Source organism: Thermobia domestica, chromosome 11 (assembly GCF_964235325.1).
Source record: "Thermobia domestica chromosome 11, izTheDome1.hap1.1, whole genome shotgun sequence".
NCBI lineage: Eukaryota > Metazoa > Arthropoda > Insecta > Zygentoma > Lepismatidae > Thermobia > Thermobia domestica.
This window is the reverse complement of record NC_137464.1, coordinates 256395577-256419208: the sequence shown is the minus strand read 5'-3', so window position 1 is coordinate 256419208 and position 23632 is coordinate 256395577. Positions and strand designations below refer to the sequence as shown.

The window sequence follows — 23632 nt, the reverse complement described above, 5'->3', positions numbered from 1 at the left end:
CTCCTAATCCCATCATAGGTTAATAACTGATCACGTGATCATACTCATATTTGACAATGATTTACCCAAAGAACAATTACCAATTATTGATACGACAATAAGAAATGTACCCCTCCCAAAATTTAAGATTGGTACACAAATACACCTGTGTCTTATGAAAAAAAAAGTAATAAATCCTGTACTTATTCAATAATAAAACCGGTCAATAACATTTAAATTTTGAATATTTGGCCATAAGAGGAACACCAATGGGTCCTAGAAAACGTTTACCGAATTTTGAAAGGGGTGGGCCAAAGTACCCCTCCCAAATTTTTAAAGGAGTGCACAAATGTACCTATGTCTTATGATAGGGAATAGACCCCTATACATAACCATATAACCATATAAGGTAATAGAACCTCATCCAAGGGGATAACTTAGGTCAAACCAAACACGTGGTACAACGTATTGCTTACGTTTATATTTTGGCAATTTGTACCCCTAAAAGGGAACGAGGTGGACCACCCAAATTTATCATAATACATGTTAGGGTCCAGTACTATAATACCAAATATATAAAATGAGCAATTTCTAAAATTTAAGGGGTGGGCCAAAGTACCCCTCCCAAATTTTTAAAGGAGTGCACAAATGTACCTATGTCTTATGATAGGGAATAGACCCCTATACATAACCATATAACCATATAAGGTAATAGAACCTCATCCAAGAGGTTAAATTGGGCCAAAAGACCAAACACGTGGTACAACGTATTGCTTACGTTTATATTTTGACAATTTGTACCCCTAAAAGGGAACGAGGTGGACCATCCAAATTTATCATAATACATGTTAGGGTCCAGTACTATAATACCAAATATATAAAATGAGCAATTTCTAAAATTTAAGGGGTGGGCCAAAGTACCCCTCCCAAATTTTTAAAGGAGTGCACAAATGTACCTATGTCTTATGATAGGGAATAGACCCCTATACATAACCATATAACCATATAAGGTAATAGAACCTCATCCAAGAGGTTAAATTGGGCCAAAAGACCAAACACGTGGTACAACGTATTGCTTACGTTTATATTTTGACAATTTGTACCCCTAGAAGGAAACGAGGTGGACCATCCAAATTTATCATAATACATGTTAGGGTCCAGTACTATAATACCAAATATATAAAATGAGCAATTTCCAAAATTTAAGGGGTGGGCCAAAGTACCCCTCCCAAATTTTTAAAGGAGTGCACAAATATACCCATATCTTATGAAAGGTAATGGACCCCTATACATAACCATATAACTATATAGGATAATAACACCTCATCAAAGGGGATAAAATCGATCAAAAACCAAACACGTGGTTGTACTAAAATTTTGGCAATTTTGTACCCCTAGAAGGGAACGAGGTGGACCGCCCAAATTTATCACGATACATATTAGGGTCCTGTACTATAATACCAAATGTTTAAATTGGTCAATTTCCAAAGTTTAAGGGGTGGGCCAAGGTACCCCTCCCAAATTTTTCAAGGGGTGCACAAATATACCCATGTCTTATGAAAGGGAATGGACCCCTCTATACGCCCATATAACTATATAGGGTAATAACACCTCATCCAAGGGGATAAATTAGGTCAAAACCCCCCGAAATTTGAATTTTTGGCAATTTTGTACCCCTAGAAGGGAATGAGGTGGACCACCCAAATTTATCACGATACATATTAGGGTCCTGTACTATAATACCCAATGTTTAAATTGGTCAATTTCCAAAATTTAAGTGGTGGGCCAAGGTACCCCTCCCAAATTTTTCAAGGGGTGCACCAATATACCCATGTCTTATGAAAGGTAATGGACCCCTGTATACGCCCATATAACCATATAGGGTAATAACACCTCATCAAAGCGGATAAAATCGACCAAAAACCAAACACGTGGTATAACGTATTGCTTACGTTTATATTTTTTGGCAATTTTGTACCCCTAAAAGGGAACGAGGTGGACCACCGAAATTTATCATAATAGATATTAGGGTCCTGTACTATAATACCAAATGTTGAAATTGGGCAATTTCCAAAATTTAAGGGGTGGGCCAAGGTACCCCTCCCAAATTTTTCAAGGGGTGCACCAATATACCCATGTCTTATGAAAGGGAATGAACCCCTGTATACGCCCATATAACTATATATGGTAATAATACCTCATCAAAGGGGATAAATTAGGTCAAAAACCCCCAAAATTTGACTTTTTGGCAATTTTTTACCCATAAAAGGGAACGACATAGACACCCAATACTAATAGAGGTACATACTATGGTCCTAGGCTACCATACCAAATTTTTAGATTTGGCAATTTCCAAAATTTAAGGGGGGTGGTCCTATGTACCCCTGCCAAAATTTAGGGGGTGGGCCATGGTACCCCTGCCAAAATTTAGAGGGGGTGGTCCTAGGTACCCCTAGGTCATTGACCCCGGGCCAGGTCATTGACCTTTCACCCCGGTCATGAAAGAGAGTGAGGATGAGTCATTCGGGCATACGCGGGGGCCTACTACTGCGTCATTTAGGGCTTCAAAGGAATGGCGATTGTCCCCTTCCCTTGAGTTTGAAATATCTGGTACATTTTAATCAATAATATATACTACTAATGAAAAATGTGAACATTCATTTATATCAGAAAGTCTCCCGCCCCGCTTTCACTAAGCAAAACCTGAAACGACTCGATTGGTTTTGTTCTACACCAGTGTTGCCAATCACACAGAATGAAATTATCGATTTTCGTCTTTGAAATTATCATATATTACAAAAAATATCGTATATTCGTTATGGACGTGATAATTGTAGAAACAAATGTAATACTACTCATAATAACAATAATATATAATAAACTTATCTTTCATTTCGAACTCCAAATGAAAGTCACTGTTCTCACCACGTTTTAGTCCTCATTAACACTACTCTGAACAGCAACAATAGACTATTTCCATCCCCTTGTAAACGTAATTGAATTTAAAGAATGGATGCAGGGTTGCCATTTGCCAATTCTCAAATCGTTAATGATATATTTTAGCGGGAATGGCTGTTAAAAACCTCAGTGTTTGTGTTTTATAATTATTTAATACACATCTACAATTTATTTGTACATACAAGAACTGCAGAAAAGTGTACACTCTAAAATTTTCCTATAATCACCTATTATCACAAGTGCATTATCGTATTACAGATAGCATTAAGGATTAAATTATCGCATATTACGATAAATTATCGTATGGTTGGCAAGCCTGTATCTAAACAGTACGTCTGTTAGGTAAAAAGAGTTGTGTTGATTTTGAGTTTAACGTCCCGTTCAGCAGCGAGGCTATATGAGACGTGGACCTACTGTTTTAACGTGGAATCCGAACCACATGAGCTCCCGCCGGGAATCGAACCCGGGTCTTCCATACCATAGGCGCGTGCACTAACTGCTTAGCCACGAAGGAGCAGCATAGGCCGGTGTGTTCCACTTTATTTTCACATAGACCCTTATCTTTCTTACCTTTGGTTGATTTGCTCTTTACAAGTACTTTCTTTCGAAAATTTAAGTAAAAATTGCAACTATATCTTTCGTAATAATATTTATAAGCCAATATGAAAGATAAACATTGTAAGCTACTTTTTGGAACGCACTGAAAACAAATGATGTCGGAAGTTCTATCAGAAACACGTCATGCTTGACTCATCTATTGTAGTCTTCAAGTTTATCTAAATACTGTTAGGGTTCCCGAGTAATATCAGATGGTTAGATAACAATCGTATTAGCTTATAACTCAAGGATGAAAAGCAAATAAATTTACACAGAAAATATTCTTCTGTATTCGAGAAGTTAAATAGTGAAAAAGGCAAGAAAAGCAACTGTTTGGTTTACCGTTAATTTACGTAACAATACGGAAGAGTTATGTGATTATGGTTAATAATTATTACAAACACTATATCAAAGAGTAGCACGATAAATGGAAGCGTCCTTGTTATTGCAAAATTAAAAATGATCTTGATTTCATTTTGCAGGAAAACGTAAACTTGTATGAGTCAGAAGCAATTAAACGTCATATTAATTACTTTACCGGTATAGAAGGTTTCTCATGCACACGTGGAAAGGTTCTTTTTTGTTCCGAACTTGGATTATCTCAAATGATGAGGTGTATCAATGCAGGTGAAAGCAAGGCAATCCAATAACGGTGTTGAGATACTTTATTGCAGTAAAAAGTACTTACATTCCGTTATTATATCTAATTGCGGTTACCATTCATCAAGAAGAATGAATCTTGTAAGATCAAACAAATTATTGCCTGTTTTCCCGTTCAAATACTGTAATTGTTCACATACTATTCATATTCAATGCTTATAAATAGATATTTCTTTGGTATAAGGTATATTTTTAAAATCTCACATTTTTTTATGTCGCATGAGATAACAGGCAGGCACGTACTCAGAAGTTTATTTCGAGGAGTCAAATTCAATATGAAGTTAAATTATATTAAAATTTGTAAAATCACCCCTAAAATAAATTTACAGAAAAGTCTTGATTTGTTGGGGGTGTGTGAGGGAGGTCCGGACTCCCAGGCCCACACCCTGCGTATCCCTGGTAACGGATAGATATAAGGAAAGAATTGTTGTGTTTAATGGTTTATTTTTGTGTAATCTGAAATTAAAACTTTTAATAGACATCGCCAATGTTGCCAAAACGTTGATAGAAAAAAAGTCGTTAATCGAGAGTTGAAATCACTTCAATGTTGGATTTTAAATAGTCGCTAAAATTGGAGGCATAATACTTGCGACACAACACTATATGCGATTTTTTAAAATACAATAAAAAAATAAAAGTTGACATACACACAAACAAGCGCGCACACACACACATAAGCTAATTGCGGACTGCCATGCAACTTAAAAATGCATTCATAACTTTCGGTAGTGAGTCTGTGAGAACTTCTACGGCGTATAGATTATTCTCAAACGCAAAATTTGTATAATTTTTGTGATATAACAAAATTAGTATATGATATCGAATATTGTAATGCACTTTTGCATTGCGTTGACGCAAACCAATAGAAAGGACCCTAATCGGCTTACTATTGGTAAGGAAGCTCTGCAAACTAGAGATTGAAGACTGGAATTGTTCTTCGTTAGAAGGCGAAATGTAACAGAAAACCCAGCGAGATGTGGTATACTTGTATACAAATTGTTCGTAGCACAGAAGGCACTAGATTTGTTAGTAGAAGTCACCAAGTTTCAAATGTTAACTGCCAATTAGCCAAAAAAAGAAAAGTAGCTAATTGGAAAAAATGATCTTGGGGAGGGGACTGCTGCGCAGTTTCGGACTGGCCAGGGTTTGAATCCCGGCTGGGACCTCACCCTCAACTTCATTTCTTTTAAAATATAAATTTTTAAGCCTTCTGTAAGTATATACAACATAACAAAAAGAAACATTAAATTCTGGTCTACATCAAATGCACGTCACTGAGTATTCCCACAGACATCAGAAAGATAACTATAGATCTTATTAGGTCCAGGAAGCTCCAAATACCTTACGGGCTCCTTCCCGAAGGTTACTGCAATGTATAACAGAAAGAGCATTTAGAAAACACGGCATATCCGTCATTTCTAGTTCAATTATGATTATCATTTTAGCCTGAATTTACGATAGAACAAACAGAATGGGGCCCCTTTTCTACATTACAGTAATAATTGAATTTATGTTATCAGTAGGGCTAGGATAATTATACATTTTGCATATTGCATATGTAAATGTATATTTAAGGATTATTTTTAACGTAAACTGAATATTTCGGTTATTTATCTTGCTACTACAACTAAACGCTAAATTTGTCGAACTATAATAGTTCTTGTCTGTATTGTCTATCCGTCACTTGAAAGTAGTAGACATTAAGTGACTGTGGTAGAAACAATGAGCTACCTACCATGTTAGTTTTCTGTTGACAGACCTCATTAACAACTACTGTATTTACCCTGTAGTGTGTATTCCATAAAAATAAAATACGGGACATTTTAGCGTTCCGGCAAACGTTTTTGGGACACCGGGACAGAACGCAGAGAAAGGGACGATACCATATTTTACGGGATGTATACGACTCCTACCGTGGGGCTCCTAAGCCCCCGGGAGCCCCAGTCCGACACTGATGCTGCATCAAAATCGTCTTTAACAAAGTTTGAGCACCTACTCGATCTTTATTTAGGCCCCTGTTTATTTTTAATCCATTGATTTATATTAGGAATTATTTTTCAGTTTGTTTTACAATGAATTCGAATTTTTAATAACGTGATTTTAGCGATTTGTTTTTCATATCTAATTAAGTGTTCCTTACTTTCTCAGTTTGGTTGATAAATACACTATTTGTATTAAACATAATTTTAATATTAATTAAATTAAATATTAAATATATTAAAATTTAATTTTCACAAACTATAAGTAAAGATTATTCAGATAGATCTGAGGAAGAAAATAGTAAAACCAAACAATTACAATTCCACTTGTTCTCTTATGGTTTTGTAAGCAATCTGATGATTTTTATAAGAGAAAAGCCGCAGCCATGAGCCATGTCGACTATTACTCTATAGTGATTAAATAGTAAGAAACTTTCTTAAATAAAATTGATATGTGCTTTAATTATCATGATCACAACCGAAGTTGCAATCAAAATGGCGCAGGCATATAGTTTGTAGTCGCCCGTGTTAAACTGTTTGTTATATACGTAGCTAACTTTTTTCATAATGAAAATTAGTAACACTAGAAATATCCACACACTTTAAAATTTGTAACAAACCTAAAATAACTAAAGAATATAACGTTGTAGCGAACTGGAGTTCGAGACAGTGCTGCTTATCACGACGCCATGTTGTCTCGAACTCCTACAATTCCAATTCAAAGAAAACAGACTTCGCCATAGAAATAAATGAACCCAAAAAGAGGACTCACTTGGTGAAGTAATGCTCCCGGAAGTAGGAACTAAATACATGGTTCTGATTGGTTGGCGTTATCCGTTTCTTGGCACGTAGCTTACATATAGCAGAAATCAAACGCATGCTGAGCGTGCTAGCATAATATGCTAGGAATAGAAATCGATTTTGGCGTGGGTTCATATCTGGCTCAAGAAAAGTTTTTTTTTTTATTTTCATAATACTTAAAAGAAGATGAAAATAATATTCGAAGAAGGATTTACTTACTTTTGTGCAGATAAGTAGTAGTAGGAACGGGTTAGAAGCCCCGCAGTGCTCGTTTTGTTCCACCTTCACCCCCATGACCAACTTAAATCAGCTGGCTAGGATAGCGCATAAAACAGCCGGCTAGGATAGCGCGCGAAAACAGTTACTTCCGGGAGTATTACTCTCCCGAGCGGGTCGTCTAAAAACAACGATGGCGTAAGTGTTCGAGTTAAAAATATTTCTTTATTCAACAAGAGCGCGACAAAACAATAAAAATGTCAGGCTGACAAATAAAAAAGAAATGATTTAATATTTTCTGAAGATAACTACAGAATATCCCGAAAAAAATCGTGAACCACGATGATTGATGCATAGTTTTCAGGAAGTTACAATGAATTAAGTATCATTGTAACAGTGAACACCATGTATCATTGACATTATAATTGATTGTATCTTTCTTTGATGTGTAGATGTAACATAATGTGATGAAGTAACACATAACAGTAAACTGTCATCTCTTCTAGGCAAACTTCAAGGCATCATACGCAAATTATATACGCGTCAGAAAAAAAGACAAATTGTGTAAGATCAGTAACAAACACAAAAGGTGACTACCGTAGACGGTAAACACATTTTTAGACAGCTTTTCCGGGTTATGATTAATGAAACATATGTAACATTCCAACAGCGTAACCTAAGTAGAACTAAATAGCAACACTTAATTATGTGTGTACATGTAGAATTTCTCCTGTAATATCTAATAAGTTGCCCAAAACATTTTGGATTAGATATGTATGTCGTTGTTTTTCAATCACGTATATTATACTTGTAGCTAAATATTCAAATATCCTATTTCTTTGTAGTAACAGTATACAGTAGTAGTTAGTTACCTTGGTAATAATTGTGAGTCATTGGCCTTACGAAAAGTTACAGAATATGCAATCTTTTTATAACATACAGTAAACATCTTTACCACATAAAGAGGATGGCACTTGGGAATTAAGCTTCAGAATAATCTATCTATTAAAATGCTACAACGCCTCAGCTCCAACCTGTTTCAAACCATTGATTTACGGTTATTTGTGATTTCACGTTTAACAAAGACAAATATTTTAAAGTATGTATACTTTAAAAGAGAATTGTTTAAATAGATCTTTTTCATAAAATATATTTCTTTTTAAATTATTGCTCAGAGCCTTTGTATTTCAATAAACCTTCTCCAAAATCAATGCAAATGAATTGTGCTACCATCTTTGGAGTTCTTCTAAACTATACGTTTGTGAACGTTTATATGTTTGTGGCCAATCCTTTTGACAATGAGATCTCGGAAACTACAGGCTCTAGAAAGATGACATTTTCACTGATCGATTGCAAATTTTGCGTAATTATCCAGTTCTAATTGAAAATTTTAAAAAAATAACAATATACCCATTTATTTCTTAATTACATTTTTACGGGTACTCTGGAAGTGTTGAAATTAAAAAAAAAACGTATCATATCCTACGCATTATACATTCCAACACAACGTAATTGTATACATGGGTTGCATACCTCTAAGGTGTTCGTTTCATGACCCAATTTTAAATAAAAAACGAAGGGTAACCATTTCTCCAGGCTAAGATGAATCTTTATTGTTTGGAGCATTTTGCACAGTGAACACCATGTATCATTGACATTATAATTGATTGTGTGTGTAATGTATTTGCTTACTACATACTGCATGCAAGAAGAAACAAAACACTGATCATACATGAATTAAAAACTCCAACCGGAAGTAAAGGGGCCGCGGTGGCTCAGTGGTAGAGCGTTCACCTCTGGTGCATGGGGTCTCGGGTTCAAACCCGGCTCCCGCCAAGTGAACTTTGTGGTGGACAAACACCGTGTGCGTGGGTTTTCTCCCGTTTCCTCCCACTTTCTTCATTCCACCATTTCATTCATTTCTCATAATCACCGTCTCCTTTAGCCTAACCGGCATAACCGTGGGACGTACAACTCAAAGATTTCATTTCATTTCATTTTCCAACCGGAAGTAGGCTCAAATCTTGCAGACGGTGCAAGATATTGAATAAGTAATCGAAAAATCTCCCCTTTACTGTATCTCTTGCCGATTTTTATCAAGACTTCTTTCACTTGTGTCTGTAAAAAAACATGTACAGATGTTGTGAGGAAGAAGATTCATGCTCTTATGTAATTATGCGCAGTGTACATATCACAGGTCCAGTTAGTAGTTCTTTAAAGAGACTTAAATTCGTTGTTAACAATAACATGAAATCAAAAATATTAATTTAACAGTTATTAATTACCTTATTAATGTAAGAAAACTTAGTCTCAATAATTCATTAAGAAAGTACGTATATCCCAAGAGTAGTAAGACAGGCCTGTAGCCAGCCCAAAAATGTAGGGTGGTGGTGGTAGAAGTTAAGGGGATCCCGATCCAACCATATTATAGTTCATTTGCGAGCCTATCGTGAAAATTGTAGGGGAATAGTAAACATTTAGGAGGGTCTGGCCCCCTTAAACTCCTCGTGGATACGAGCCTGTAGTAGATGAGTATAACCCCCTAGGATTGCTTATAAAGACGCTGCTACTTTTTTGAATAACGTAACTACGTTTAATTCCACAGTAACAATGAAAATCTATTCTAATTTCTTAAACTATTAAATGTGTATGTATATGCATTCAAGATAATTTATTTCCTCATACAAATTTGATATGCTATTCTAGGACAATTTGTTTGCTTCTTTTAGTATATATTGTTCAGTATATTGGTAAGAATTTCAATACAAGACAATTAAGTATAAATTAAATGACAAGATGTGAAACTAATTCCTAATTTCCCGATAGTGAATAAAATGATGGAATGAAAAAGTGGGAGGAAACGGGAGAACTCCGAAAAATTTCATGTAAGCTCGAAAGAAGTTTCATTTTATGTTTGAAAAGCTCCATTTTATTTACTCTAAATTTGAAAACAAAGGGATGGTGTATAACAGTGCAATTCAACATTTTTTTTTTCTCGCGTACCCCAAGCCACAGTTCGCCATCCAATTGGGTACCCCTGAAGCTGTTTAAAAGAAATTAAATCGAAATGAACTTATACACATGTTCTGTTGATTAAGAAGGGGGACAAATAGAGACCCAGCATAAAGACAATCGTGTGCCAATCAAAAGACTATTTACAGGGGGATAAAGTGCACATCCGAAAAAAAATTAACATGAGAAATTTCAAAACATATGGGAGATATCCAATTCTACTGAGGGGGATTTTCCCCTCGTCCTCCCTAATAACTTGCACACTGAGGACAACGTTAAAAATAAAAAATAAAAAAATAAAAACTAAAAGTAACTTAAGAATTAACCTGTTAATGAGATGACTAAGCTAGTTTCCGGGACGCCAACTCTTCGATTCTTGGTCGAATTTTCGAGAGTGCGAGAATTAGAGCTGATTCTGGATTCAAGCAATTTCTCTGCTTATTTTTTATTGATGTTAATAAAAAAAATGGTGCACACAAATATGTTGATGGAAATGGAAGAAGTTGTGAAATAGCATTATCACTATTTTCATTATACTCTTTTCAAGCATAAATACAAGAGTCACAAATAGGCAAGTTATCGAATTTCATTTGCAGTGAACTGTCTACAGACATTTCCAACAGACTCCCAGAAGCAGCATTACTTACCCCCAGAAACATCTTCGCGTACCCCCGGTTGAATAGCACTGCTGTATAACTTCTATAATAGACCTTGGATATACTCATAAAATTGTATATAATTACACGTGTCATGATAAAATTATTGCAGAGTAGATGTAATAATACTAGTCTTTTCAGGACTTATAAAAACTATTACTGCATAACTTATAAATTTTGTAAGATGGGCACCAAAATCTGTATTCATTGCATTGAAGGTGTGATTCCAAATGGGGTACAGTTTAGCTGGACCAATGACAACAGTGTTTACTACTTATGTAGATTTAATATATGTATTTTTTATTTTTTTTCCTGGCAAAAATAATGTCACATTTCAGTGCAAACAATAGCAAACCTAAGCAGCTAAACAATTTGCAATTAAGCCTATTCTGTTGTACATATTAAATGCACCCAATTCAGTAATTATTTCGAAACTTTGTGTTTCTTTTTCTCGTGCATTTTACGTAATATAAATTTGTTATTTCATGCATCAAATAAAGTGACAAAAGAAAGACATTTTCCAACTCTTTCGTGATACTGTGTGTCAACTTTCTATTTTCTTAAGAAACTATTTTTAAAATTTAGAAAGGGAAATTTTCCACTTTTTTTTTAAAAAAAAAAAGAAAGAAAAGAAAAGAAAAACAAATGTTATTTGCACTTAGAAAGTGTGTGTTTACTTTTGCATGCAATGCTTTTGACAACATTTCTTATTCACAGAGTATTCATAACGATGTGCAACATGCTTAGCTTGCTCACACATTCTAAAATTTGTTAGGTAAATTAAATCACAAATTCGTCTTTCATTTGTATTTAAAAGTAAGTCTAAACGGTGATATTGTAAAGTAATAATACCCTGTGATGTATAGATAATAATTCTTCTTATCAGCATAATTGAAAATTTCGGTGTTCTGTGATAAATTATATATATATCTGTATTGAAATTAAGAGGGCGTTAAAACTAACAAAACATAATTTGTGTTATGCATACACGAATCATGTCAATTAGTTCGTTTTCTTATTCTTTTATAGTTGAACATAGCAACATAGTTTCATTTTCCAGTAGTGTATTCAAACTAATTGATCTAGTTTATTTTCGTATGATAAATTTACCTGATTCTTGTTTCAAAAGGAATGATTATATACAGGGTGGTTGTAAAGTCAGTGCCTATTTGTAACAATGAATATTTCAAAAAGTAAACAACCTATCACGATTTTATTTTCATTGTTAGGAAATGAAATAAAATCTTTGAGTTTAACGTCCCACGATTATGCCGATTAGGCTAAAGGAGACGATGATTATGAGAAATGAATGAAATGGTGGAATGAAGAAAGTGGGAGGAAACAGGAGAACCCCGAGAAAACCCACGAACACGGTGTTTGTCCACACAAAGTTCACACGGCGCGAGCTGGGATCGAACCAGGGACCCCAAGCACCGGAGGTGAACGCTCTACCACTGTTCATTATTAGGATGTACCATTTAGTTATTAAGTTACATTTCAACGTATGGTTCTAGGAGTAGAATCCACGACTCTTCTTTGCATCTCAACTGGAATATTTGCAAACACTTCACGGATATTTGTTCAAGATTGTTAATATACAGTACCTTGGTTTTAACTTGCACGCTTGTTCCTTAACCCAACTCCAAAGGAAGAAGTCGCATGGGGTTAGATCGAGGATGCGTGCAGACCATTCTATATCGGTATCCAACGGCCAATGCATCTGCCAGGGAAACTGTCATTAAGCCATGCTCTCACTGGAATTGCGTAGTGAGGCGGAGCTCCATCGTGCGTGAACAGCAATTCCCTTCTGTTTTCCAATTCTTGAATCGCAGGCCATATGTATGTTCCAAGCATCTCCAAGCATTGTTCACTATTTATGGTGTTGCATAGCACGAATGAACCAATGAATATGGTAGACGTAATTTCACACCAGACGGTTATTATTTTTTTTTTATCTTGATTGCATTTTTCCGCCGTTACATTTGGATCGAAATGTGACCAATAATGACAACTGTAATGGTTCACAAAACCTCCGACGTAAAACACCGCTCCATCAGACCTCCAAACTCTATGCCTGACGGCAATCTTAACTCTGTCTTCTACGCTGTATACACCAACCATTTTGCGGTTTTCACTGGATTAACTTCTGAAATCATAAATGGCAAACCTTACATTAGTAAACAGTATTATACGCCAGCTAGAGCAATTGCTAGTTTCTAGAATAATCTAAAAAATATGAATTGAATTTACAACCACCCTGTAGTCAAATGTGTTCTTCTATTTTAACACAATTATGTATTTAAAAGTGATGATACTTAGTTTTGTTCATCTTTTTTTTTCCATTTTCAGATCGTGGCAGCAGTGTCGTATTATCCTTAAATGAGGAGAAGGGTTCAGTACAGCATGTGGCGTCATGGGTATCGGATCGAGCGAAAAGAAGTTGCACGAAGAAGCTCCTGTACAAACGAATTCCTATTTTGGGATGGCTTCCCAATTACACACCTCGATTAGCAGTGGCAGATCTTGTTGCGGGAGTCACCGTCGGACTCACAGTTATTCCTCAGGGTATTGCATATTCCAATGTAGCTGGTCTACCTCCACAAGTAAGTAACAATTCAGAATGCAAGGATGGAAACTTCTACAAAATACGAAAATTAATTGTCAGATTGTAATTCATTGGCCTTACACAAAATGGATGAATCAAGTAATTTAGACAAAACTCACAATTTTGTTTTTCATTATAATGTGAGGCGATTCCCCCTAGAGTCGCGACCCCCAGGTTGAGAAACCCTGCTCTGGGTAATGGGAATACCCTTTTCTAGCTTCAATATATTAATTTCATTCATGTTCATTTTTCGACAATTGCTATAACATTCAAGCGCCTGAAAAAACTGTACGAGTCCCTCTATTTTTTAAACTGGTTAAGAAAACTACTTCTGCAAGTTCTGTCCCAGATGAAGCTAGAAAAAGAGTTTAATAGACGTAGGATAAGTATAATATTACAGTGGCGGATCCAGGATATGATAAAGGGAGGGGCTAAACCCTAATTTGCGGCTTTATCCAGTGTTAAGCAGGATTGAAGCCCATTTTATCCAGTGTATAACTGAGCGTCAAGGGGGAGACTATAGCCCCTATTGGCCACCCTTGGATCCGCCCCTGTGTATATATATATATATAAGAACTACATGGATCCAAGATTTTGGATTTTAATAGAAAATATGGACGCCGCTTTTGTAACATACACCAACATGTTTACTCTCTTTCTACTACTAGATGAGTCAAGCATGACGCACTTCCGGTATCATTTATTTCCGGTAAATTCCAAAGCGATATGCTACATATGAAACTTACTGTGTTCAACGATTGAATTTTGCGTAAACCCAGAAACATTATAATGAAAAACAAAATTGTGATTATGGGGTCGCGAACATAAGCGGAAGAGAAATATAATTAGAATTTAATACCGGAAAATATTTTTAAATAATTTTGATTTTTGTTCTGATAGATGTATTTTTATACATACTGTTAAGAACAACAAAAAATAGGTCTACTAAACATTTTCAACAGGTGCAGAGTTGTTTAAAAATCAATTTAAATGAAAGAGGTACGATATAAAACTAATGAGAACTGTATTGAAATACAAATACAACAAAACCTGCATATTGAAATACAATTAAAATTGAAAGCTAATGAGATACCTGAGCATGGTGAGATTTCACTAGTGCGGCCATGTCCGGTTCAATCTTCGTGACGCACATTAACAAGTCATTTAAAATATTCAATAACTTAATTTTTTTTTAACTGCCCAAGTTTTTAAAACTAAAGTTAGAAATCACTTTATTTTTTTATCATATGACCCAAAATTAAGGGAGTTACAAAGTTTTAAAAATTTTCATGCGGCGTCCATTTTTGAAAGAGTATGACGGATCGGATTCGATGTTTGTAATATGACTGAACTGACCAAATTTGGTTTTAATCCATTTGCTTTTAGGATTGTATCCACTATATACAAGAAATGGATTCTACTATAATAGAAATAGGCGGATATCGTGAGATCTCCGCAATAGGTATAATTAAAAATCCCACACAAATTTATTACAAAATTATAAGGGGGTCGCTGGCAAGAGGATGTGATAAAAAGAGGTCGTGATAGGAATTTTGTTGAGAACCACTGACCCAGAGGGTAGGAAAAAGGTTTTTTTCGTGGATGTCCCATACTCACAAAACTACTGATTCAGAACGTTAAGAAAATTATTTTTTAAAAAAATTGAAACATATGTAGAAATATGCTAATATCATCGGAATATGCATATGAATTTAAAAAAAATAGAAACAAAATCAGGTCTACTTATAAATTTTTTCCACATACCTTATTACATTTCTTCTTTATCGGTAAAGATACCTTGCTTATTTTTTTTTTCATTGCTTAGATATGTTGCATAACACCAAGGCAGTAAGTGTTATATAAACTGCTTCTCTTTTATTTTTCCCATTATAACAACAAAAACGTTCTTGCGTCAAACCAACGGTAAAACATTAGTATTGCATTAAAGTCATAGCATACGAATTCTTTGTTAAAAAAAAAAAAAAAAAAATGAAAATCGTTGCCTAACGTTGAGATTCTGCTTTGTTCTATAGTGAGTGTGTGTGAAGATGAGATCTCAGGTCTCATAACATTGTCATAGATAAATCAGAGAGGATGATGGTTAGTTTACAATGCTTTATAAAATAACGTTACATACTGACTTAAGGAATGTAGTGAAATACAGGGTGGATACAAAATAGAGCACATAAAAGCATATCGCCAAAAGAATCCAATTTTGCATGAGTCTTTGTTTAGTTTTTCTTCTCGAGGTTGCCTTTGGCGTGGGAGACCCGGGTTCGATTCCCGGCGGGAGCTCATGTGGTTCGAATTCCACGTTAATCAGTATAGGTCCACGCCTCATATAGCCTCGCTGCTGAACGGGACGTTAAACTCAAAATCAACTCAACTTCTTCTAGAGGGTTTTTCTAGGAGCATTGGACAACATGTTCGAAGACACTTCTCTGAAACTATTCCATGTAACTGTAGAATCCACTTGAATAGAAATCATTCTTTGCTTATTCCTATGTATTTAGAAAGATAATTCGGTGACACCACACGAACGCAGAGATGTCAGGTCTGTAGATTTATCAGTAGATCTACAGATTTTTGAAAGCAATACGGAAAACAAGAATTTTGATACGATTTACAAACTATTTCTGTATTCTTTGGTTTTGTACTTTTGTATATAACAAACAACCATATAAATTTAAATGTAGACAGATTAAAAACATTGATTTTTGCGTATGTTAATGAGATTTGTGGTGGCTCTGAATACTGCAAAAAGGAACTATTTAACTTGCTCTGTTTCTAGGCATTATCTATTAAATAGGCTTACTATGTTGAAGAATTATCAGAAAGGTTAGGTAAATACTGTTCATTACATATACAGGGTGGAGCAGAAGAAACACATATTTTTTAAACCGCTAGTACTCGGCGACGAGTACGGGTATTGATTTTGAGTGATCGTTGGCAGACAGCTCAGATAATACAGTTTCAGTCGCTATGGAGTGTTGGGGGCATAGAGCATCGTGTGTTCGCGGTCGAGTAGGTCTTTACAAACAATGATTCTGTGGTCACGGTTCAGCATCCGTCAAACCTCAAAGTACAGTCCCAGATCGAAACTCTATACTCCAATGGGGTGCAGCGTTCAGAAATATTGGATCTGTGGTGAACAAGTAACCACCTGGTCTTCCCAGTTCAGTTCGAACTCCGGAAAACGTAGACAGGGTGAAAAGGGCAGTTCTTGCTAGTCCGAAACGATTCGCTAGGCGACAGGCTGTATCGCTGGGTATGTCACGTCGTTCGCTTCATCGCATCTTACATGATGATATCAAATTTTCTTTTCCACCATAAATCCTGTTCTTCTGAACGCTGCAACCCATCGTGTTTCGATCTGGGACTGTACTTCGACGACCGACATTAAACTTTCGACGCAAAATCATTGTTTCTAAAGAACTGCTCGAACGCGAACACACGATGCTATACGCTCCAACGCTCCATAGCGACTGAAACTACATTGTCTGAGCTCAAAATCTACGCTGCCAACGGTCGCTCAAAATTAATGCCCTTACTCGTCGCTGAGTACTAGCGGTTTAAAAAACATGCGTTTCCACTGCTCCACCCCGTATTTCTCCAGATATTTCAATAAAAATACGATTATGACTGTGCATCTATAGATTATTTGACTTTTCGACTTGGCAACACTTAATGGATGAGTCAAGTAATTTTATATAACTTCTAGCGACGAGGAAAGTGCAGGTTTTCAAAAATTGCATTTTTGGGTACTATGGTTGCTAGGTAAAGAAAACTGTGTCAGTTATATGATCCATAATCTTATGCAATACATTTTCTTATTTTCCATCTCTTTATTCTTTAAAGTTTCTTGTTTCGGAAATTTATACAAAAATTACAATTCCCTATTTTATTACACAGGGTGGACCAGACTCAATTACGCAGTTTTGAAAAAATGAAACGGAATTTTCAAGTTTTACGTCCCTGGTTATGGCGGCTAGGCTAAAGGAGACGGTGATGATGAGAAATGAGTGAAATGGTGGAATGAAGAGAGTGGGAAGAAACGGGAGAACTCCGAGAAAACCCACGCACACGGTGTCGATCTACCGCAAAGCTCACTTTACGCGATGGACAGTTTCGAATAGACGATATTGTTACTAAGAAACGTATAAATTGTTACAGTGGCCACAAAAATGGAATTACGCATATACAAATAATCGATTTTCAACATAGTGGTTCGACCTGGGAACTACCTAAGTCAGTACATTTCTGGGGCGGTTTCAGGACGGACTTCTGGGGGGGGGGGTTGTAATACTCCTACGTAGAGCTACTTTTAAGAGCTCCAAACTCTGGGATGGGTCTTATTTACATATAAAATAAGAAAGTTTTCCTCTTCTGGGGTGGGGTGGGGGGGGGGGCAAACGCCCACCCTGGATCCGCCCGTGGACTGAAATACTTTATATTTCATGTAACTATCACTGTCGCTTCCATTATAGTTTCGTCGTTTTAGCTTTTAATTTTCAAAATTAATTGCTTTATTTGTTTATTTTGAATTTTATCTGTTAGAAACGTCAAAACATTAGTATCCCTCTCGGTATAAACTTAATTCGGGAAAGGAAGATTCATCGTTTCCCTTATAATTACCTTTAAAAATTGATATTGATAAAATATCGAAACTTGGTCGATATATCGAAATTTCGCAGTCGTAGTACACGCCTTAGTGACTGCGTCAAGTGTTCGTAGTTTTAGGGAAATTTTTCCTAATCTAGGGAAATTTCGTAGGTAAATTTAGCAAAAAGGGTTTTTATCGATAAAACGTGAAAATTCAGGGAAATTCTCGCACTGAGTGATTAACCATTACAAATTCTTAAATCTTTGTTCGTCAGAAAATAAACCAATGCAATGGCAATAATCTGTGTGTGTTCAAAGTAGCATAATTTGCACTCACTCTTGGCTGGGTGTATTGTGTGTATTTTTTTTTTTTTTGTAAAAAAAAAAAGCGAAGTTAAAAGTTTAAAAAAAAATAGAAGCAAAAAGCAAATATACAAAACAAATGCGGTTGCTACTTCTTTTAATGTAGCTAAATTAATCTTATCACATAATTTCTGTCATAGGAATTGGACACCGAACAAACTATGAAAGATTGGATAAGATAAGGGAAAATTTAGTGGTAGTCGAGGAAAATTTTCTGAGGGAAACCTGCGAACAATGACTGCGTCACCATCAAAGATGTTATAAAATAGAGGATCTGCCCATACAGCAAAATCGTGAAGCCATACGTCACAGTTTCGCCACACCTACTATGCCCGCTCTGCGCCACTAAGATCGCAATGTTTCGAGCTAACGAACATGGTATCTTGGATAATGTAATCTAGATTCATGGTTGTAAGATTACAAATTACATTTAAAAAAAAAAATCAATTTTCTTCGTTTTCAGAGAATTCTATTTTGTACTACACGAAGACCTAGTTTAATGCTTAAAAATAAATAGTGTCTCATGAGGAGAAAATCCGCATTTCATTTGTTTTTAATTTCTCATGTTCGTATTATAAACTCTTAACGAGAAATTGATCCTACGTTTTCTGCTACTCACAGGCAGCATTATAAGCACAAGCCATACAAAGTTCAAGGACTTAAACAGACAAAGGAGCAATGAAACAATAACGTAGCAGTTTTTTGATATCTTTTTATTCTTCTTTTTCAAAAAAAAAAAAAAAAAAAGTTACCGGAAAGCAACATAATGTATGAATATTACAAACTAGAGGAGAATACGTAAATCAAACAGATTGACTTATATATAATGATCAATAAAAGTTACATTGGAAAACATAATATCGTAGCTCATATTCTGTAGCGGAAGCCATCTTGGATTTCCGGTTAAATATGGCGCTCTTCCTCGAGTAGTACTTCCGGCATTATTTGTTTCCGATGGGTTTTAAAGAAATGTGTTGTATATAGAACTTAAAATTGTAATATTTTGGTACATTACAATGAAGGAAAAAGAGAATATTGTAATTTTGTCTATAAATTGTTCGAAATAAGATACTTTAAATGGATCAAAGCTACAATGTTACTTATGTTATAGCTTGCACTTTCTTTCCCTAGCAATTATATTGTTTCCAAACCAAAATATAACTTCTGGAACTTTGCATTTCCTGTGGCACCGTAAGTGCCAAAGTTACATGATTTATTCATTGGTTTTAGGATCAAATAATTGATGTGTTTGAGGCTTTTTACTAACCGATTCAGTGGATAAGTCAAGTATTACAAGTCAATTTGATCACTCCCAATGTCAACAAAAAACGCACGGTTCCAAAACTTATATATTTAAAAGGTTCTACGTTATATTTATGGCTCCATATAACATGTGGCACCTAAGTAAAGATAACCTAAGTCTGAATATATTTCACATTGGCTCATATTTTTGTGCAAATAGTTTCCTTAGCTTATTTTTTCTTATCCATTTCTGTTTAAAGTTTTTTTTTTTTTTTTCGAAAAAATAAACAAAAGTCTTATTTAAACCACTTGGTAAGCAAAACAATACATTTTATTGTAAAAATGTTTAACGTGTAACAGTTTCGCCAACTATAATATTTGGCTTCAACACATACTATGAATACACAGGTAGTGACAGATTTAATATACTGTGTGTTTCAAAACAACACCGACAACGTTTGGGAGGTGATACCTGATACCTAACACCAAGATAAGACAAAAAGTATAGACCAACCTAGGTGTACAAATGCTTCCTTTTGGAGTTATAGGCTGCCGAAAGCATGAAAAAATGAAGGTCCATGGTTCTAAAACTATGGAACTTAACGTAGTCCGGTCAAAATTTCACTTAGGAACTAGTATGTGCCCTATCCAAGTATCCATGTTTCAGAATCCTCCGGTACTTGCATAACAATTTTTATAAAGGTAGTTGGTGAGTACTTCAAATTATATGTCCGTAGCCAAACACCCTCTATAAAAATTATTATACAAGTACCGGAGGATTCTTAAACATGGATTTTTGGATAGGGCACATATTAGTTTCTAAGTGAAGTCTTGACCCGACTATGGTAGGTCCCATAGTGTTGGAGCTATGGACTTTTAAAGTTCATTTTTTTCATGTTTTCGGCAGCCTATAACTCCGAAAGGAAGCATTTGTGCACCCAGGTTAATCTATACTTTTTGTCTTATCTTGATGTCAGGAATCACTTCCCAAACGTTGTCGGTGTTGTTTTGAAACAACCTGTATATTAAATTTGTCACTACCTGTGTATTCATAGTCTTGATGAAGTCAAAGTTGGTAGCTGGTGAAACTGCTACACATTAATAATTTTTACAATAAAATGTATTGTCTTGCTCAACGAGTTGTTTAAATCAAATTTACGTGTACTAAAACATAGCTTGGACAATGGAAAACATTAAAAAAAATACGATTTTATTTTTTCTTAAAAAAATAATGTTTAAAAGTCAGCTATAAACGTAACCACGGTAGCTTTTGTATGCAGGGTTAAGCATTTTTTGTGGAATCAGAAATATTTACGGAATGGTTGATCTATCCATTCGTCGTAAGGTAGAATGAAATACAGTAGGACGTCGATAATCCGAACTAATTGGGACCACAGATAGTTCGAATTTTCGAAAATGACCAAGAAAATGCCATTTAGGTTTAAATATACCGTACGGCATGTTCTTTTATCAATACAGTGGTTATACAGTACATACAATAATTACAATACCGTACGTAAGGCTACTTACATTTAATGTTTGTGAAGAAAATGCTCGTACACTAAATTACACTGTTCTTGTAACTCAAAACTTAAATTGTATAGGCCTAAGGGAAAATAAAAATAAAAATATGTATGACAAACAATTACATATGAAAGAGTTTTTGTAAAAACAGTGACTTCACACAAGTTTGTTTATCGCTAGCGCTAAGACACAATGTAAAAAGCTTCTAGGGACCGTGTTCGGGTTTTTGACGTTCGGATCATCGACGTCCTACTGTAGTTATTATTTCATGCAATACATCCACTTATTTTGCTTGTATCATTTTTAAGACTTTATCGTTTGTAAAATTAAAGAATCACATATGCCTTTATTGCTTTTATACATGCTTAATTTTGTACTTTCTTTTATTCTTGCAGTATGGTCTTTATTCATCATTTATGGGCTGTTTCATCTACGCCTTATTCGGAAGTTGTAAAGACAGTCCTGTTGGCCCGACCGCCATATTAGCAATTCTCACTCGAGAAAATCTTCATGACTTGGGACCTGAATTCGCAGTATTGTTGTGTTTCCTTAGTGGCTGCATCGAGCTTGTTATGGGAATATTACAATTAGGTAAGAATGTGTATAAAATATACAGTATCCCATATTACAAGGATTTAAATATTCGACAATATGAGAAAATACGGGCATTGATGATTACGGCTTAGAGATTCTTTCTCCTAAACTGTAGAAATCTCCACCAGTTTTGTAATATGTATTATTATTATTATTATTATTATTATTATTATTATTATTATTATTATTATTATTATTATTATTATTATTATTATTATTATTATTATTGCTAGGAACAGAGTGCTCTTTAAACAAATACATTACAATACATACTAACAAATTTGTGTTTCTTGTTCAATTTCAAATCAATTCATTCCGATTTATTGCATTTTAGACAATATACATGATATTGAATTTGCCAAGTGGAGTATAAAAACAGCTTTCATAAAGATTCCTTTTCATTAATTTCTTGCATTTAACAATACTTTTCTCATTATTTTCACTATTACAACGGTTTTAACCATGTTCATCGACAAACGATTTCCTTCGTCACTCCAAAATAATTTGAATAGAACTAGTAAGAGAAAAAGTTACCGGACATTTTAACGGCCGATTTTGAGGTCGTACCGGACAAAAATCGAACTGTCCGGTACAATACCGGACGCTTGGCAACCCTAGTTCTCATTGACCACAAGATACAACGCAAATAAGGGAGAGATTATTCCGGAGAGTTCTCAGTTCTGCTTGTGATTCCGCAGGAACAGACTGATCTCTGCTGATTTATTCTAGAACCGACGAAACTGACTATCGCCTTTCGAAGTCCGACCACAGTAGTTAAAATTCCGCTAGGAAAATATGTGATGTAGTTAATTAATGCATTTGTTTTTGTCTATAAACTAAAATTAATACAAGTAAATTGTTTGAGCAACCTATTTCTTAACTTGTTTCAAATATGTAGCCGTTATTTATTTATTTATTTCTTATTCTTTTCAGGTTTCTTAATAGATTTTATCTCAGGGCCTGTGTCGGTGGGGTTCACATCAGCTGCGGCGATCATAATAGCGACGACGCAGATTAAAGATGTGTTGGGGTTGACGTTCCCTGGTAGTAAGTTCCTTGACGTGTGGGAGAATTTATTCGAACACATATCCGAAACCAAACTCTGGGACACCCTCCTGGGATTTGGTTGTATGGCAGTGTTGCTTCTATTGAGGGTAAGTGAACATGTCTGTTTGATTTATTGCAAAATTGAAATATACATACATTTAATTTCCGCATTAAATCTAGTAATGGATATGAGAATGATCGCTATCTTTCACATTGATATGTCGCTCTTCATTTGATTTTTGATAGAAGAAATTATATATATATATATATATATATATATATATATATATATATATATAATTTTATAAGCAAGGATTTCTTAATCTGGAGGTCGGGGCCCGTAATAACCTAATAATATGGCAAAACTCATTTGTTCTGAGGAAGAGGACTGGTCTTAGTCAATTTTCCGCCCCGTGCAATGGCATTATTGACGTCTCCCCTCCCCCATGATTAACAACGAAGGGAGGGGAAAGAGCAGTCGCACTTAGGCCTAAACACTACGAATACAATCTCGTTGTGTCTGTTTTTTCTTTAAATAATAATCTATTATGTTAGTGAAAGATACAGGACATCTGCAGACGAAAGATGGTGATCCTTTTTATAGAATTCAATATCGAGCTTCAATCTCAATATATCAGTTTGCAATTCCAGTGCAACTAGCTCTTTTAGATTTATTTCTTTAATTTTCCTTCTACCTCTGTTAAAATAATAATAATAATAAAAAAACTTATTTCCACCTTCAATGATAAGGAACTTGTTTGTGACAAAGTCGCGACTAGTTTTCATATCAAAGCTGT

At 35.1% G+C, this 23632-nt stretch overlaps 1 protein-coding gene across 3 annotated transcripts in view; it reads left to right on the top strand.

Annotated features, from left to right (window-relative positions):
- LOC145664962 (sodium-independent sulfate anion transporter-like) overlaps positions 1 to 23632 on the top strand; it is a 139437-nt gene that overhangs the window by 89429 nt on the left and 26376 nt on the right. For all 3 annotated transcript variants that reach the window (XM_081732110.1, XM_081732109.1, XM_081732111.1), the window contains exons 3-5: positions 13208 to 13461; positions 21590 to 21785; positions 22722 to 22942. In XM_081732110.1, coding sequence (XP_081588236.1) covers positions 13208 to 13461; positions 21590 to 21785; positions 22722 to 22942 — 671 coding nt within the window. The remainder of the gene's footprint in view (positions 1 to 13207; positions 13462 to 21589; positions 21786 to 22721; positions 22943 to 23632) is intronic.